Raw genomic sequence first — 19,541 nt, 5'->3', positions numbered from 1 at the left:
GTAGGGCGTGCGAGTCACGTGGTCCCGCGGCGGCGCGCGCGATTGGCCGACGAGCGTCATTTTATCCCTCCTAAGCCGCTGCTAGCTTGTTCTGGCCGCCGCCATCCGAAGGTTTCCGGTGACGGGCGTCTGGCTCAGAGGCTCAGAATAGTTCCAGATGTGGCCATGTTTAGTTTGATCTCCGAAGTTTCGCTCACCGTCATTGACTGGCAACATTTTTATATTCTACTTGTATAGTAAACACGCATCTTGACCGATCGCGTACTCTGCGTCGTCTTTGCTTTGCGGCTAAAATAATCTCGTTTTCTTTCGCTGCAACCATATGTTTTATTGTTTATAAACGCTTCTTGCCGAGAGATCAAAGTCGAGCTGAGAGAACGACGCGTGCGAGAAAGAGAGAAAAGCACGCGCGTTCGCACGGACGTTTTTCTACGTTTCACGCGTTTTCTCATCGTTCAGGGAAAAAGGGTGCGCTTGACAATCCGTGATTTGGACATTCAGAAACCCGTCTCATTTTCCGAGCTAACGCTAAAAATCTCTCGCATCATCCTCCGTCTCATCGATCTCTCGGCAAAAAAGGGTCGCGCATTAAACGAAAAAAAAGCTCCCTGGTATCTCTGTCTCTCTCTCTGTCAAACGAAACAAAAAAAAAAGAGGAAAAAATATAAACCGTTCGTCGTCGTTATTCGAGGGAAACCATATTCGTCGTTGCCGAAGAATATAATCGTGCGGTTGAAAAATCGCCAGGAGTGAAAGCGTCGTTATCAAGAGGGTTGAGGCAGAGAGAGAGGGGGAGAATTGCGCCTCTCTCTCTCTCTCTCTCTCTTCGAGAGACTACTCCCGAGGTTTCTTTTTTTATTCCCCTCTTTTTTCCGCCGAAGTACGCAGGCGCGAGCGCGCTCCCATTTTCATCGCGTCGCACTTCCGGTTCGGGCTGCACAACGACGTAACAAACACAGAGACACACACACGAACGGTGGGAGGCAGGCAGATGGGTGGGTAGGTAAAGAGAGAGAGAGAGAGAGAGACGCCTGGGTCAGCCATATGCCACGTCAGCCAGAATGACGTCGTTCTCGCGACGAGAAAAGGAGGATCGCGCGATCTGACCGAATTCCATTCTGCTTGTCACGGGCTTTTTGGGAGAGAGAGATCGCGAGGTCGCTCGCACTTAGTGAAAAATAATATATATCCGCCGCCCTCTCGGCGAGAGAGAAAGAGAGAGGAAAAAGGAGGGTAAAAGAGTGCAAGATAATTCCGCAGATTTCATTCAGTTCGGTAGGAAAAACTTTTTCCAACAAGGACCTCCCGCGAGAGGTCCTTTTGTGACAGAGAGACAGAGATTAAAGAAACGAGCGATAAAAAGGGCGTTGACTGTCTGTACATAAAGTTCTTTTCGGGATTTAGCGTGAGAAAACGAGAGACAAGGAGAGAGAGAGACACGTATATATAGTCGGTTCGTTCTCCACACGAACCGGCGGGTTTGATTAAAAAAGCTCTCCTCGAATGCTAGCGTCCATTCGGGCAGCGCGATTATTCCGCCAGAGCAAAGACCTGTCGAGTGCGGTCGGTCGAATCGATCGTACGATCGCCGATCGGATGACATATCGGCGGATCCAGTGCTGATATAGAGAGAACTCGCTCATACTTGTTATTGTTCGCTTCGAGAGAGCCGAGAGACACGAAACAGATCGTGATCGATCTGCGGAACCGAATTACCGAAAATGGCTGTAGAGAGTGTTTCCGCGCCTGAGACTCTAATCCAAAGGTTTGCCTTCCTATATATATATACATATACTACTATGTATACATATCTCTTTCTATTTTTTATTTTTTTTTTATTTATTTTTTTTTTTTATTCGCTAATGGGACGGAAACGAGGAGGAAATATTTCGCGAGTGACCACACATCATCGTTTGACAAATCGTAACGAAACTTCCTCTGCGCTCCCTCCATCGCCATTCTTTTCTTCACCTAGCCCCTCTCGTTCTTCCTTCTTCCCTCCCCCTCCCCTTTCCTCCCCTCTTCACTGCTTTCGACCGATTTCGCAAGAGACCGGAGATCGTTACTCCGATTTTTGACGCATCGTTTTTTTTTTTTTTTTTTTTTTTCTTTTTCGAAAGCTCTCGTATAGAATCTCGTAGTTTTTCATCATCCGGGTTCGAGAGAAGAATGTATTTATTTATTTATTTATTTTTTTTTTTTTTTTTTCATGCGTTATCGAGTCGATCTTCGGACGAGAAGAGGGGATCAAGGCTGTTCTCTCTTATGACGTTTCGAATGACGCCGCAATTATTTCCGAATCGATATTCCCAGATGACTTATTTTCGGATTTCAGATCGGAGATGTTTTGGCTCTTTTCTATTTATAGAAAATGATCGGGACGAGAATTGAGAGAGCATATTTGAGCTTTATTTTATTGCGAACGTATGTGCGATATAAAAGTAATTTATGCAAAATTAGATATCCGTGCTTGAATTATTTGATTCGTGAATCGAGACGATAAAACGTCGCGGTAATACGAATCGATTGTTTGCGGTCGAGATAAGAACCTTTAGCTTTTTTCCCTCCTTTACGACAGACCGATTACATTCACGGACACGATATAATGGATGTAAGCAGGACGGAAAGATATACACAATCCTTCAATTTCTTTCTCCTATGACATATATATCGGATTTATCGCGCTTTATTTTTCCGACGAATATTCCGATTAAAATAAATTCTTTCTTAGAGGGAATAAGAAATATCAGTATATTTGAGATATTAAAAAATCGATCGATGATAAAGAATTTAATAAATGATTTACAAAAGAATTAAGAATGCTTTAAATTAAGTTCGGAGCAAATCGTGTTTAAATCTCTTGTCTGAGAGAACAATTATATATTTTATTGCAAGAGAATTTTAATTATCGCGATATCGATAAATTAAATTAATCGAAAAAAGAGAAATCAATTATAAAAAAAATTATATAAAATTATTCCATTCGCATTCTACATGAAAGAGAAAATTTTCTTAAAGGTCACGGATGAAGCGCGATAGATCTGAGTCACTCTGTATAAACATCTCTCCTACGCCGGAATAATCAGACGCTCGCGAGACCTTTTAGTCTTTTCCCTCTTGACACACGAGACGCGCACATATATACAGCTGACAGAAAGAAAGAAAGCGACAGAGAGAGAGAGAGAGAGAAACCCTTCAATGAACGAGAGTCGACACGCGAAGAGCTTTTGGACATAATGTCCCCCATTTGGCGTCATCCGCTTTAATGTCACCCTTTAAATCGACAATGCTGCAACGACGACGATGTTGGAAAATGTGAAACGGTTTCTCTTCGATGCATATAATACTATGATGATTATGACGATTCGTCGTAATGACGAAGCTATGAATATGATGATGATGATGATCATGATCTGATGATGATGATGATAATTTATAATGATATGATGATGACCCGATGAGATGCGGTAAGGCAACTCCAATCTTTTATTTCCATTCCGAGATCCGCCATTTTTACGCGGCGACGTATCTCCTATGCATAAAAATTGAGATTCGGTACAATTAATCGATGATTAATAAGTAATTTTATATTATTAAGGGTTTAAGGAAGGATCACGGTATTGATCTTGGTGAATTCAATCTCCGATGTACTATATAAATATTCCAAGTAGCAAGCATACGTCATTTTGACGTCGTAAGATGTCAAAATAACATCATTTTGACATTTAATGACATTAGTTTGCTACTTGAGATGCGAGACCTCTTTTGTCGCAAATTTTCATATTATAAATCAATTCATAGTTTCCAAAGGTGTATCTATTTTTACAATGAAATTTTATAGTCAACTTTGATTGAAATAGAGAATCGTTTCTCTTTTTTTCAGAGCTTGAAAACTCTTCAAATTTTCGATATACCATTATTATATCGAGATATCTTATATCCTCGATCATTAACATATGTTAATTTGATCGGAGTTTGGACTCATTCTCGATTTGATACCGATATCGCTATATTTTTTTGTTCTCTTCGTTCACGATCGGATATATATTTACGTAAAACTGTGATTTCGACGCGTCTCTTTACGCGACCTTTACGTATACGTATATAGCTGCATGATGTTTCCCCACCGGAGATTGTCATCGATCGGCTTCTAACGGGTGCGCAACTTGGTTTCGCGCTGAATATGCGCGGTCTCTTTTTTTCTTCCCCGAAGACCCCACGTTTTCGACACGGTCAATAGCTTCGGATACCGTCACGTTATAGTCCACTCGAGTCGAGTTTCACCTCTCGAAAGAGAGAGAGAGAGAGAGATATAGAATTCTCCACGATGTATATAGCACTACTGCGCTATCAGTTTGTCCTTGACGAGTCAATGACGAGTCTGCCCTCTTCGCGATCTCCCTTTTTAGCTCATTAATAAGACGCAAAACACGCGCGATATCTCGGCAGGCTATTATGAATTGTGATGAGATAACGTAGCGTCTCGAGGGATGCGTTTCTTTCTCGTTTAGAGCTTTACAATAGGATTATTGTCTCCATATGGGAAAGTTTGATGCAATGCGGAAAATCCATGCCTCAATTTTGTAATAAAACGTTTGTTTTCTCTAATGTATTTTATAGTATTCTCAGAAATAAACATCATCAGATCTTGCTTATCTTCATCTTACATAGAGATATTAAACAATGCAATGAAACCATGACAAAAATTTGCATCTCTTATTTTAGAAGCTATATATATATATATATATATATGTATGTGTGTGTGTTTAATAATTCATTATTATTATTATATGCATTAAAAAGTCGCAATTATATGATATATATATATTGCAGACTATATCTATATTTTATTAATTATGTAGCTTACAATAAAAATATGCATACATCCTCTCATATAGAACAAAAAATAATTTGATATCTCAAAGTAAAAAAAAAAAACTTAGTTTTTAAATGAAAAAGGTAGTATTGTCTTCGTTGCAGCCATTGAATTTAAATATCTCGTTATTTAAATTCCACAATAGATATCAGTTTATGATTTATACATATAATTAGTAAAATATTTTATATAATTTGTAAACATTAACATAATTATATTATTAATAACGTAAATCAGTACGCAAGGAATAAGTTACAATCTCATATTTCAGAGATTAATAATACTTATTAAGTTAAAATTAATACTTTTATTAATTCTAAATAATTTTTTAAATATACAGCAATGATAACGATTTGGAAGATGGAGAAATTCCATCAGATGAAGACGACGAGCCAGTCGTCCGGGCAGCAAATGATGCATCAGAGGCTGCTAAACCAACACCCAAGTCAGATTCTGCAAAGAATAAAAATTTCGATGCAAAGTTTAACAAGAATAAAAAGCAGCAGCCTACACAGGCAGCTGGTAAACATTTTTTGAAGTACAAAGGTCCAACTGAAGATTGGGCTGGAGATGTTGAAAAGGCCATCAAGGCTGCTATGGAAGAGGATGGAGGGAAAAATCAGGAATCCAAAGCAAAGAACAAGAGTAACAGGAATAAAGTTCGAAAAAGAACTCGTGATGAGAAAGAAGTGGATCGCAATAAAGAAAAGGTATGTAAAAAAAGTGCACGAGATAAATTTTATTTATACAAATGTATTAAATATTATTTTTATCGACTTCTTGAGATTGCTTTTAAAGCTTGGCTATCATGTTGTCCTTATTTTATAACTTAATTAGTTTTTATGATACTTTACAGAAACGAAAATTGAGCGAGGACGAAAACACCAACGAGGATGAAGATGAAATGCTATTCGTACGAGGAGCGTCGCCGATCAGGAAAGATTCTCAAGAGAATAATAATTCTCCCAGACGTACAAATGAGCACGAAAATTTCGATAGTAATTCAGATTATGAGGAAAGACCTAATATAAATCGACACAGAGAAAATGATAGCAAACGCGGCACTGGACGTGGAGGAGGAGGAGGAGGGGGTGGCGGAGGGGGAGGGGGAGGAGGAGGTGCAAAAATATTTAATTTCTATTTTTCTCAATTGTTATATAACTAACACTATATAATCCTTCTTATTTTCATTGCATATAAAATATCTAATTTATAATTTTTAGAAATTTTATTATGTTAGATCGTGCTTCTAACACTTTTGTGAATGTATAATAGGACGTCGCGGTGGTAAAAATGAACGTGGTGGTAAAAACAAAACTCGAGGCCAAATCCGAAACGAGCGAAATGGTCGTCGACAGCAAAATAACGACCAGGAGACAGATACAATTTGCGTATATTATATGCAAGGAAAGTGTCATAGGGGAGACGATTGTCCATATTCGCACAACGCTTTACCACCGAGAAAGATGGAATTGTGCAAGTTTTATCTTATGGATTGTTGTGCTAAACGTGACAAGTGCTTGTACATGCATCACGATTTCCCTTGCAAGTTCTTCCATACTGGTCTGAAATGTAATCAAGGCGACAATTGTAAATTTTCACATCAGCCTTTAAATGAACAGGTATATTTTATACAATTATTTATAATTGCACGTAAAAATTGAACAACGCAAAAAAAAATTAAGTAAGATATGTCTAAATTGTTTGCGAAAAATATTTTATTTATATGTATTGTGTTTCAGGTAAAAAATATTCTTCTGAAACATTTAGAAACTGCTCCAAAGGAAATTCTTGGTGATTTTCCAAGATTAAGTAGAGAGGGTGCAATGTTAATGATAAATAATACTGCACGTTCTCTAGCGCAAGGCCAAGATGCGACAAATCAAAAAATTCCCAGTCTTTTCGAATTGAATCTGTCAGCACCTACTGACGAAAAAGAAGACAAAGGTAAATTATATATATGAAAATTTTAATGCATTTTTGTTATTAAAATTTTTTTAATGTGTTTTATTGTGTAATATTTCAATCTTTATATTAAACTTGAAATTTAAAATTTATTAAATAGAAACAAGTTCACAAAAACAAGCCAATATGAGGGAGAGGAAACCTTCTGGAAAGAAGACGCGATGGGGTTCGGATGAGGATCGAGTTCCTTTCGAGCAGATTATGCTACTACAGTCGGCAACTAAAATGAATCTTCAGCTTCCAAACGCTGCATTAGGTTTAGCTACGCAACAACAAGCGCAGGAGCAATCTGCTGTACAATTAGATTTCTATAGCGAAAGAAATGTAGAATCAAATAAAACTGTACAAAAGACGAAAGAAGACTTTACGAAGGATGTAGGAGAAGATGATATAGTAGACAAGGTATAACATTATATATGAATTTATATTATAACAAGTTATTATTATGATAAATTATATTGGAAAATTTAAATTAAAAGTTTCTTTTAATATATCATGATTTATTCTATTTCTAATATTGTAGTCGAAAAAGAGAAAAGACGTTGATTTGAGGCAATTACTGAATAAGAAGAAACCACCACCTGTTTATCTAGCCGATGAAGTAGCGAGTATATCGAAAAATAAACCCGATGATGAGAGCGATCAAGACGAAGAAGCGGAACTCATTATCGAAGTACCAACTGAAGATGAAGAGAAAGAAAAGCATCTCGATAGCGAGCAAAGTAAGAATAATTACTTTTTCTTTTTTACTTATATATATATATATATATATATATATATATATATATATATACAAAATATATATTCGATTTTATGAAAGAATGATTAATCTCCTAATTTTTTGTTTAGTAATATTTCTTATCTTATGTATGCATTCTTCCTTACTTCTATTTATAATTATAATATATTTTAAAAAACGTGTGTATAACATGAATTATGAATGATCGAAAAACTTAATCAAACATGATATAAAATAATGGCATAGAGCAATTATTATTTATACTTGTATTTAAACAGATGAACATGACTGTTCCTTTTCCTCTACGGACGAACATGAAGCGGTACCGTCTCATTTGCCGAAGAAGGCGCAAGAGTTATTCATGCGAATACAGCAGCAGCAACGCGCGGCGCAAGACAGTTTCAAGAACATGGAAAATGATTCCAGTGCACGAACCGATCAGATCGTCGAGGATTGGTATTCGGATGACGAGGACGTTGATGACGACGATGACGAGGAAGGTGGCAATCTTACTATAGTGGACAGTTCGAAGGAAGAGATCGAGATCTTGGAGAAAAAGCCGAACGTCGTTGTCAAGGAAGAGTTTCCGTCCCCGCCACCCGCGCCCAACGTGCCCCAACCGGCCGCTATTGTGGACAAATTGGGCGACTTGAGCAAATTCGACATCAGTGCCCAGGTGTCCAAGTTATTATCCACTATAAAAGCTCAGAGCTCAACGAGCAACAAAGCGCAAGTGGCCAACTCGAGCCAAGACGCATCCAAAACTAAATCGGCGCAAGATCCCAAACAGCCGGACAGCGAGTTGTCGTCGAGCCCGAGACTATCACCGGGCTTGAGTTCGGTCGCCGCGCCCGTGTCTAGGGATCCGCGCATGTCTCGAGATCCCAGACAACGCCGAGAAGTAGAACAGAAGCCGAGCAGTCCGAGCATATCCGACGCTAAGAGGGAATCGCAGAAGCCTCTTAGGCTGGAAACGAGTATCTACAGTTCCGGTATCACCGCGATGGACGCGAATATGGACACCGATCTTCGGACCAGAGCGGATCAGGATCTTAGGCGGCAGGACATGGACTTTCGACAGCGTTTTCAGGCCAGCGAGTTCGGCGACACAGATCTTCGCGTGAAATCCGACGTGGATCTGCGACAGATACTGAGTCTGCCGTTCAAACCGGCGCCCGCGCACAAGCCATGTACCGAGATCGACGCGAGTATCGCGTCGCATCCGCCAATGCCGTACAAAGTTTACGTAGTGGACATACCTAGGCCGGATTATACCGGTCTCAAGCTAACAAAGGAGGACGCGCAGGTCAAGTACGATCCGCGCCTTCGTAAGATCTTCCGTATCGTCAAACCCGAGTTGGCCGACTCACCAATGTCGCCGCCGCCGCAACAGATCAAGCAGGAGACACCAAAATCGCCGCCGCAATGCGCCGTTCGTACGGATCCGCGACGGAAAACGCTCGAGGCAGCCGCTTCCAGTCAGCAGTCATCTTCGCAAAACGTGATTAACGTTTCCAAGGGAATGCAGCCGATGGAAACGATGGGACCCAATATGGGTCTCGGTCCAGGCATGCAAGTGGGACCACCTGGCATGCCCGGACCGCCACCTGGTCCCGGAATGCCGGGTCCACCACAGGGCATGATGGGCCCGATGGGTCCGAATTACCCGATGCCTATGGGCCCGATGAGGCCCATGATGAATGCCGGACCGATGCCGCCGCCTATGGGGATGCCGCATGGTATGAACGGGCCTGTTCCGATGCCGTCCCAGAATCAGATGAATTTTGATCCGCGTTTCAATGTGCAACGTAACAACGGAGCTGGACTGTTGGGTCCCGCACCCGTTACCTTTGGGCCGGACAATTCCTATGAAGGGGGTCCACCCCCTTATCCCTGCGCTGGCAGCTACAACAATTTCGGAGGACCCGGCGGTGGCGGAAGTGGCGAGTCCGGTATGATGGGATTTAATCCAAACGGATCGAATGGACCCAGTTTTGGTCCTCCTATGGGCGATGATTGGGGTCCGGGCAGCAATAGACAGCGTGGTGGTCGTCTTCGTCGCAACAGAAATCGCAATAGGACCAATATGGTGACTAATAATTAAAAGAACCAGCAGAGTGAATGAATATAGATTGTGAACACCTGATAAAATAATTCTCATGAGCGATCAAGCTGCATGTATGTGTGTATACATATATACATATACATATGTGCGTTCATGCAACGTACTCGACTGTTTATTAGTCTTTCCATTTTGTTTTAACGCTATCGATACGATGATTATAGATTTATTATTGCTACAGATTTATTCTTAAATTATAAATATTTATGTAAATATATATATATATATAAATATTCGTCATTTTTGTTACTCACTTTTCGTTTATATAGAAATAAATCTGTAACTGCTATATTTTTGAAGAAAGTTTTGATTCTGAAGATTACTGTATTAGTAATGATTACAATCGACAAATTAGAAACTAGTGATGAAAGGAAATCGAGTAGTAAGTCATGTTGAACGTAATTCATTTCAAATCATTTTAATAAATACAGCAGGAGAAAACTGCATCACATGCAATGCTTATAACAATACGCGATTTTCTTGTCTGAAAATCTGCACGTTCTAAGCATTCAAAAACACTACCATCACTTTGATTGTAATGTTCTGCATAAAGTTTTCAACAAGTTGCTAGTGAAATATATAATATAATTATAATAGTAAAATAAAGGATATATATAGATATATATTCGATGCGTATCCGCTAGTTTATAAATATAGAGTCCATAAAAAAAGACACTTAGCATAAGTTATATCGAAATAAGAGCAAACGAGTTGATAAAGACGTTAATCAAGTTGATAGTTTTGTTGTCTTCCATGCAAATATGGCACGTAAAGTGCCTGCGTCCATTATTGTCTCTTCATACAACTTGCATCCATTATTGTCTCTTCATACAACTTGCGATCTCATGTATCAAGTAACTCATCGTAAAGATTGATGCACGATCTTTAATCGCGGAATTATAAAAAATCTAACGTGAAATGCAATATTTTGTAAAGAAATTGATATATAGCACTCGATAGAAAAAGACTTTGTGGCATGTATGACACGAAATACTTTTCTACATTTAAAAGAAAAAAAAAGAAATATGCGCAAGCATGTAAATTCCGGTATTGAATCGATTCATGTTCAAAATGACGCGACATTCAATAACATTATATTCTTACGCATTTTCGACGTAAATTATTATTTAGCGTCTTCACTAATTTCTTCTTATAAATTTGCGTGTGACTTTAAATAATAATAATGATAAACTCTAAATATATAATGCTGCGAGAAAGCAGACCAATTTCTCTAGGTGTACGTATTTTCTTTAGGATAAATTTAGAAATAAAATACGAAATAATTAAATCTTTATTGAATTATTTAGATGTTATTCGATGTTAATCTATGATGCAATTATATTTTCATCTATCGCTATAATATTATATTATACAGAGCAAAATTACATTTGTAAAGAATAAGTTTACTAATATATAGTAAGTTTTTTGTACAGATGACAATTGTTTCAAACGCAAATTCTTACTGCTTTATCTCGATGATGTAAATATTACTATATTAATTCTGTGCACTTTTTGAAATACAACTATATGATAACTTATGTATATATGTATATATATATCTCATATATATATGAGAAATGACAAATTTTTATATGATATACAACTTCTAAGAAGAGTTGTAATCTTCTTTTTTTTCTAATGCCATCAATAGTTATTTCAAAATTAGAATGAAAATGAGCGTCGATTATAATTACAATTCCAGGTACATTTATCAATGTATAATAGAACTTAGAGGATCAGCACGTATCGATGATAGATCCAATCGTGCATCCATCTCGTCATCTAACTCTCCTACTATTGCTCTGAAAAGAAGAAAATACTTTATAATTAAGCAATATTTTTTACAAATATGTTTTATGTCCATTATTTATTTTCTTACAACCAATAATATAAAATAAAATTATTTTTCTATTTATATTGTGAATATTGGTGTATCAATAAAAGAAATAATCGCATTATAACACGATTATTGGAGCTACTGTTTGTGAAATTTATTTCAAGAGACTACTAACACATTATCTCCTCTGATAATATGTAAACCCAAGACAACTTGTTCCACCCCCTGTGTTGTACTATATACCCGTTCATGTGATTCATCAAGAATTATGTTGATAGTCTGATCGAAACCTTTTAATGTGCCCTGAAATAAAAGCTCGATTAAAAAATTAAGCCAAATTATTAATTGCATGGAAGATGCAATATCTTGATAATAGAAATTTAGAGTATATTAATTACCTAGTATAGTATAATTACGATTAATTTCTTAAAATATAAAATAATTACTATATAAAAGTAAAATATTATAAAAGAATTATTAAATTTAATAATTTTAATACATAAGGGAGCAATATAAATATACGACACTAAGGTCTACTATATTTATTATAATCGAGAATATACATTTCCATGCAGTTTAAGATAATTGCAGATTACTTATTCATAATTTCCGTAAATTCGTTCAAATATTTGTATACTTACAATAAAATTTCTACCATCCGAAGTGATAATTGAAACCGTATCTATAGATGGTGCTTAGGTTAATAAATTTTTTTGTGCTTTTGAGAGGTAAATAATATAAAAAAGGATACGATTCATGTAGCTTTCCAATCCTGACGCCATTATATATTAACAATTGTTTAGTAAAATATTAATATAAAACCACATAAGTAAATTAGCGAGTCATCGGCTTCTTCGACAGATGCAAAAATTCGTGACAATCATAACAAGCTTCCGCAGAAACTCTAACTATAAAATGCACGCAGAACGCAAACCGCATTCAAACCAGACCGTAGCATGTAGCAGAGAGAAACAAGAGAGCGGCCACCGGGATTCAGCGGCCGCGTGTGTGCCCCCTGTCAAAGTGGACATAAACTACGTCGTGACGCTCGGTAAAAAGCACGATAAATAGTTTGATTCCGTGATATGGTTAACGTTTACTTTCTCAGTGGGCGCATTAGTACACGCGTTCACTGAATCGCGGTGGCCGCTCTCAGGTTTCTCTCTGGTTTACATCGATTGCTTTAAATTTATTTGGCTTCATCAATCTAAAAATTATAATTGTTATTAAAAAATTACACGGTCATGCATTGTGTTTTTTTACAGCCTGATATTTGCGAAAAGGATAAAAATATGAATAATTATTTTTAAAAAGATCATTTTAAATGATAACAAATGGGAGTTTAGGGTTATCTGTTTATTATTTATGGTTTTTTTTGCACAGGTATAACAATGGATCTATTGTTGCTGAGAAAATTTCGTAGAGAAGACATGAAGTTATTTCGCATTATGCATTATGTAAAAAAATTACACGAAAATTCTATGTAGAATTTTCCTTGAAATTACCAACGTTTTGTATACAAGAGCTAAATATGTTATTTGAGGAAAGAATTTCCAGTTCCACAGTTGGAAGAAAATTCTTCTATAATCCAATCTGTATGTAAAAAAAAATTACCGTTGTAGAAAAAGTTTACCGTTATATTTGTGTGTATATAAATATACAATTTTTTAGATAATCAAATGTTTTGTATAGGTCAAACACACATATTGCCACTTGTGTAATGTAAATAGATCATTGATGAAACAAACTCGAATCGAATTTTTATCTCTACGTAATTATAATGAACAGATTGGAAGATAGTCATATTAGATTCATTAGATCATCCTTTTATAAAAATGTATGTTTGCTCACACAAATGGTACTACCGTCCAATGCATTTCAACAACACTTTAGACAGGTATGGTCATATGTTGCAGAGAAAAATTTTTCTTTTGTTGATTTTATATAATGTAAGTTACAAATTTTTAATACAAGTATTTTTTCTCCTGAAAGGGTATGTTTGATAAACCGAATACGGCTGGTTTCCTGCATGTATCTCATTATCTGTCAATTGTATACGACACAACACTTTTTAACCAAATCGTCAATTGGCCGATATTGTGCAAAAAGGATGAAGTAACATATCGTTTTGAGATAAAGAACTTTCTTTCCATTCTTTCGCAAGACAACCCTGACATCAACTTCCCATCAATATTGCTATCTCATCTGATTCAATCAGGAGGGAGCAAGTTTCTGATTATCATGTGGAAGCTGTCGCAAGTCGCGCTTAAAAGTTACCTTAAACGAGAATGTAAGCAATATGATAAACATGTATGAAAACCAATAGTTCCTATATAATCACAATTTATCTAACCCACATTTTTCAGTTCAAGGAGAATTGTGCGATGCACCACGCACAGGTCCAGTGGATGATGTAACTGTAACATACTTTAATAATGTAATTGCTAAAAAATGTAGTATTATAACAGAAACTCATGAGGAAACACAGAAAATTCTTGATACTGCAACTACCTTTTACAAGTAAATTCTATATCAATTATTATCGAAAAATAGATATATATCAATTTATATATATCAATATATATTTCAGGAACGAGATTGAAATATTAAATACGTATAAATCGGAGATTTTCGATAGAAAAGAAGACATAGAAAGACTAGCTCTTAATACACTAATGTCATCATTCATTCAAAAACGATTGATAGATGTAGAAGATATAAATATCATAAGTTGTCAGTACTCAAAACATTTCTGTATACAGTCTGTATTTATTAATAATTATCACAATATTTTATATTGCAGTATGGAGAAGAAACATTTCTGAGAAAATGCAATATATATACAAAGAGAATAAAAAATTAATTATATTAAAAGAATCCTGCAATCGTTTGTACAAACTTGTCCTGAAGATGAATACAAATTCTGGAATACTTGATGCAAATAAGTTTCCCAAAATTAACTACAATAATTTCTTATTAGAGGTAAGATAGAAATCATATGAAAATCTGAAATATGCAAAATAATTTTTTTTAATTTTTAAATTTAAGCAATCAACAATTAATACAATCAACAATTTATATACGGATGGTTCCACTATTTCATTCTTCACTTTACTTACATTGCTCTATCTAACATTTATACGAATGTTATATCATATAAACGCTGCTGATTTCTCAGATCTATCGCCATGTTTATTATTTATTCAGAATGTTTGCTATCAGACAAAATTTCTGCAAATGCTGTTTAATGCACTGAACAATAGAATTAATAGTATATATAGGGACGAACAATATTATTCTCGAGAAAATAAAAATGCTTATACCAATGCTGATACAATTAACAAATTAGTATCTGCAAATTGCAAAATATTGCAATCTCCCAAAATTAATTTTAACTTGAATAAATGTGTGGATGATAATCTTTTATATGAAAAATTGTGCTCATCTGTTAAAGAAAAAGGTGTTGTTTGTAAGAATGCTATTATTTTAGAAATGAACATCTGAACATTTGTCATAAAATTGTTAATAATTTCCAGATAAGGATTTATTTAAAAGATATCGTGCACAAAAATATCGTCCATCCCACGAGTTGTCTACAGCATTATCAGACTTCAACAATTCTTGGAGCAATATGAGTGGATGGCTATCTCCCTGTAAACATTCCATTAAGCGTAAGCAGGTTTTGGTGAATGGAAAACCATTGTCGCCCTTGAATCTAAAACGTTCAAGAGGTTTGTTGCAATTTTCAATATTTTAAGATGTTAAAATTCTCATTGCTCAATTGTAATTTAAAACTAAATTAGCATGTTTGCTTTCAGAAAACATATTGTACAGCTCGAGTGTGAGCTATGAAGGACTGAATTTAACACCAAGGAAACGACGCTCGATATCTAAAATCTAAAGATGAAATAGTGTATAACTGATCCTCTGCTTCGCCCGTTTTCGCTCTTCGTATAGGTGCTCGGATTGAGAAAATTGAAAGAAAAACTGAAAATATATTATTTTTGTCGAAAATAATATCGAATATTTTTAGTTACTTTTTTTTTAACAAACAATTTTAAAGTTTGAGAAAGAAATTGATGGTAACATAAATTTTTAAAATATAAACATTGTTATAGTTGTTTGAGTTTATTAAGAGTAATTTATATAGTTATATGCATGTGATAAACTGTTTCATGATAATTTAACTTGATGATTAATTTCACTATCGTTCTTCCATATTTATTTACATTTAGTTTGAATTTTCACGAACACATGAAACAGCCCTATATCTTATTGTTAGTCTTGCTTATATAATGTGGACAAAAAAAAATAAATTTGTAATCTGTAAAACTGTTTGAGGATATAATATCTTCTACGATTCCCGAAAAAAATATATATATCCACATTGAACCATAACCCTTCCAATATCTCCGACACACGTGTTCTCACCGGAAGATAATCTTTAATCTATTCTCAAAGTGCACTCGCACTTGTCAACATATCTTGTCATATCTTTATTCTCTGGCATTAAAAAATTCCCGCGGTTGAAGATCAATGATAATTTCGCAATGACGTTAAGAGTATACCGCAGTATATACACATATAACATAAGAAAGAGAGAGAGAGAGAGAGAAAAGTGCATACGCGTCGTACAAGTATGGCGGTAATCCTATCAGCTGATAGTGTCCGCGGTTGGGATGACGGATGAAAATTTGGTTAATCAGTCAAATCGGAGCAAGTGTCCCCTTCCCTGTCAACATCGATGACCACAAGTCGCGTATTCCTCTAGTCCACAATACGTACGTACATACACAATACATGAGACAGTGATCTGGATGACGCATAGACGCATAGGATATGCTGATGCATCTGTCATTACGTTGGCACGAGACGGAACTGCGTTATCGAGGTAGAAGAACCGAGGACGAGGAACACGCGGAAACGAGGAGAGCTCGCGGGCATGTCGCAAGGTATAGACAGGCTCGAGTCGTCGAGGTGGTAAACTGAAAGATTAAGAAGGTCGTCGACTTCGGCACCGATCAGGATCAATCCTGTAATGAGCGACTCGGAACAGCGGCAATTGCACGTGCCTTATCGAGAGTACCAGAGTCAGAACAGCATCACCGGTCCCGCGGTCACTCTCGTGGAGACCGATGCCCTGGTGGATCTGTCCATCGGCAACAGCAGCAGCAGCCATCACCATCAGCAGCAGCAACCGCGTCTGTCGTCGCAGAACGAGCGACAGTTAACGCCACCTCCACCGCCTCCGCCGCCGCCACCGCCTGCGGATCTTCTGCCTGACGTCGAGTTCATTCCCGGTCTGAGCAACGACCAAACCCTAGCCATAGATTCCTCCGGGATCGACCGGGAGAGCCAGCCTCTCCTGGGTCGCTTGGAGCTCGATGTTACCTTCAACAGATTTCCAGGTTCGTCGAATTATCTTTTGTTTCTTTTTTTTTTTTCAAACAGTTTGTGCGTTCTATATATGTTTTGTGTGCATATTGATGCGTGACTCATTATCTGAGTGATAGTGTCACCTTGTATGCAGATATTAAGTTTCTGTATGTTTTGCATTGTAGATGACCCTCAGTTCACGGAATTGGTGTGGCAGGCTGAGTGTGCGATAGACAATGGGGTTTATCCGGAGAGGATATATCAGGGTTCCAGTGGTAGTTACTTTGTCAAAAATCCTGCAGGGGTAAGATGTTTTTTTCTCGTCTTCTTACAAAAGTAAGGAGCTTGCGCAACAAAGAGATGTACAAGTATCGCTGATCTTGTACTGTTCTTATTAGAAAATAATAGGTGTATTCAAGCCAAAGGACGAGGAACCTTACGGCAGGCTGAATCCAAAGTGGACGAAATGGATGCACAAGCTCTGCTGTCCCTGTTGCTTCGGTAGGAGCTGTCTGATCCCGAATCAGGGATACTTGAGCGAGGCAGGCGCGAGTCTAGTCGATCGCAAACTAGGTCTTGGCATTGTACCAAACACCAGAGTAGTGAAACTCGTCAGCGAGGTGTTCAATTATCCACGTCTGGATCGTCAGAAGGCGCGCATGAAACAGGCTATCATGGATCAGTTTCCTACAGTAGGATCGCATTTCAATCGCATCGGTCTGCCGCCGAAGGTCGGCTCCTTCCAAGTCTTCGTGGACAGCTACAAGGACGCCGATTATTGGCTGAGGCGATGGGAAAACGAATCGATGCCGGCGCGTCTGAGCCGAGAATTTCAACTTCAGTTCGAGCGTTTAGTCATTCTGGATTATATCATCAGGAATACAGACAGAGGTAAAGCCGATTGAGCCGCTTGCTTGATATCATATCTTTCCAAGCAGCAAACTGACGTCATTAGACGTCAAAATAACGTATGCTTGCTACCTGGATTGTTTGTATATACAAGATAATCTCGATCTCGTAGGTAATGACAATTGGCTGATCAAGTATGATACTAGTGTCAGTAAAAACGGGTCCGAGCAGGGTGAAGTGAAGATCGCGGCGATAGACAACGGCCTGGCCTTTCCTTTCAAGCATCCGGATTCTTGGCGGGCGTATCCTTATCATTGGGCTTGGTTGACTCAGGCGAAACAACCGTTCAGCGAAGTCACGAGAGAACTAGTCCTGCCGCAACTCTCGGACCAGAACTTTGTACAAGATCTCTGCGATGATTTATATCAATTGTTTAAAGTAAGTTACATTTATTATTTGCAGAAATTGTTTTATATCGTGTGTATGTGTCTGTCTCAATTATATGCAACAATTAGTCTAATTTATTCATCTATTTCAGCAAGATAAGGGTTTTGATCGGCATCACTTTGATAGGCAAATGAGTGTGATGCGTGGTCAAATCTTGAATCTGCAACAGGCTCTGAAAGACGCCAAGAGCCCCGTACAATTGGTACAAATGCCGGCTGTAATCGTGGAAAAGTATATACTTTTATTTATGTTTATTTAAAAAATGCAACAAATTATTATATATTAGATATATATAATGCTTGTCAGCTTGATCTTCTTGCAGAATTTCACACGCGTTATTTTATTCCAGGGCCAAAGGAAACGGCGCCCCCAGATTGTTTTCATTCTCTGACACGTTTACTCAGCGCTTCCAGAACAAGAGTCCGTTTTTCTCCTGGTGTTGAAGATGGGGGAATTAAATCGAATGCTTGTGAATCAGTGTCAGTCAGACGATGGAACTGTCCTGCGAATAATGTGTAATTAATTATTTTTCTAAGTTTATTCTATTACACATTTCTACCTCTCTTCTTAAGTTTTATTTCTGTGCGGCTGCAGATCGATCGGGAGGAGATGGTTATCCCTTTTAGGCTGTCTTATATATTTATAATTTCTCCTTTTCTCTCAGTTTTGAATTGAGATATAAGATATTCGTATAATTATATATTGTATACAGTAAATACATACATATATATATAATGTTAAAAAAAATCACAAATTCTTTTAATGCGCTTAATGTGCGAGGAAAGTATAAATTAGGCGCGTGTGAAATTTAGGTATACATAATATATAACTCATAACGAAAACAAGGCATAAGCCAAATTGCACGCTTGAAATACATCTCTCGTGTCTTCCACATACACGTGCATACACAAAAGTAGTTTGTGCCAAGAATCGATGAAAAGAATAATGCATAAATCAACGTCTAAAAAATGACTAATGGCATACAGCTACAGTTTAGAGAAGTTGAAAGATAAAATATCCTATATTCTTTTATATTTGAATATACGATATTTTCTTTTTTTTTCATCTTTCGCATCATAATGTGACATCAGTTTGTCACACACAAGAGGTGTCGATTATTAGATACATAAAACGCTGTATACAATTTTTTAAAATTAAACTGTGATCTTTCGTGGCAGACATGTCGTGTCACATATGTAATTTGGTGAAAAATTCCACGTAATTATAATAATATGCTCTAACAATTAAGTACAAATTAAATTGCTACTGAAATACATGAACGAAATAGAGTTTCTAGTGCAATTTTTGACATCGTATTCTTGCCTATTTT

General features: G+C 37.0%; 4 protein-coding genes across 11 annotated transcripts; 3 read left to right on the top strand and 1 right to left on the bottom strand.

Moving 5' to 3' along the window:
• The first annotated feature begins 138 nt into the window (after positions 1-138).
• Positions 139-11,842, top strand: su(sable) (suppressor of sable). Of its 4 annotated transcripts, none has more exons than XM_085488589.1 (9): positions 140-231; positions 1,511-1,765; positions 5,217-5,586; positions 5,733-5,994; positions 6,152-6,498; positions 6,619-6,823; positions 6,942-7,243; positions 7,365-7,563; positions 7,859-11,842. In XM_085488589.1, exons 2-9 carry the CDS (start codon positions 1,722-1,724, stop codon positions 9,682-9,684), a joined length of 3,555 nt encoding a protein of 1,184 aa, XP_085344715.1. In that variant the 5' UTR covers positions 140-231; positions 1,511-1,721; the 3' UTR covers positions 9,685-11,842. The 4 variants fall into 4 exon arrangements, with proteins under 4 accessions (XP_085344713.1, XP_085344715.1, XP_085344714.1 ...); XM_085488588.1 differs by having other exon boundaries at positions 1,405-1,765; XM_085488587.1 differs by having other exon boundaries at positions 139-1,765.
• Positions 10,976-12,513, bottom strand: LOC114940874 (U6 snRNA-associated Sm-like protein LSm8). Its single transcript, XM_029315645.2, has 4 exons — positions 12,291-12,513; positions 12,181-12,221; positions 11,715-11,842; positions 10,976-11,504 (listed from the first exon to the last, which is right to left on the bottom strand). The coding sequence occupies exons 1-4, from the start codon at positions 12,319-12,321 to the stop codon at positions 11,414-11,416; spliced, it is 291 nt and encodes a 96-aa protein (XP_029171478.1). The 5' UTR covers positions 12,322-12,513; the 3' UTR covers positions 10,976-11,413.
• Positions 12,514-12,674: 161 nt separating this feature from the next.
• LOC114940873 (uncharacterized) lies at positions 12,675-15,556 on the top strand. 5 transcript variants are annotated; one of them, XM_029315643.2, is made up of 10 exons: positions 12,675-12,695; positions 12,923-13,134; positions 13,232-13,436; positions 13,532-13,829; positions 13,906-14,059; positions 14,130-14,272; positions 14,343-14,521; positions 14,588-14,999; positions 15,076-15,270; positions 15,358-15,556. In XM_029315643.2, exons 3-10 carry the CDS (start codon positions 13,320-13,322, stop codon positions 15,438-15,440), a joined length of 1,581 nt encoding a protein of 526 aa, XP_029171476.2. In that variant the 5' UTR covers positions 12,675-12,695; positions 12,923-13,134; positions 13,232-13,319; the 3' UTR covers positions 15,441-15,556. The 5 variants fall into 5 exon arrangements, with proteins under 5 accessions (XP_029171476.2, XP_029171475.2, XP_029171473.2 ...); XM_029315642.2 differs by having other exon boundaries at positions 12,688-12,706; XM_029315640.2 differs by lacking the exon at positions 12,675-12,695 and having other exon boundaries at positions 12,702-13,134.
• Positions 15,557-16,151: 595 nt separating this feature from the next.
• Positions 16,152-19,527, top strand: Pi4KIIalpha (phosphatidylinositol 4-kinase II alpha). The gene is made up of 6 exons (XM_085488594.1): positions 16,152-16,947; positions 17,101-17,219; positions 17,314-17,806; positions 17,937-18,202; positions 18,303-18,442; positions 18,561-19,527. Exons 1-6 carry the CDS (start codon positions 16,578-16,580, stop codon positions 18,652-18,654), a joined length of 1,482 nt encoding a protein of 493 aa, XP_085344720.1. The 5' UTR covers positions 16,152-16,577; the 3' UTR covers positions 18,655-19,527.
• Positions 19,528-19,541: the final 14 nt, after the last annotated feature.

Source organism: Nylanderia fulva, unplaced genomic scaffold (genome assembly GCF_048542155.1).
Source record: "Nylanderia fulva isolate GAGA-0341 unplaced genomic scaffold, ASM4854215v1 Scaffold7, whole genome shotgun sequence".
Lineage (NCBI taxonomy): Eukaryota > Metazoa > Arthropoda > Insecta > Hymenoptera > Formicidae > Nylanderia > Nylanderia fulva.
Note: the sequence above shows the minus strand (reverse complement) of the source record. Positions and strands in the feature narration are given on the sequence as shown.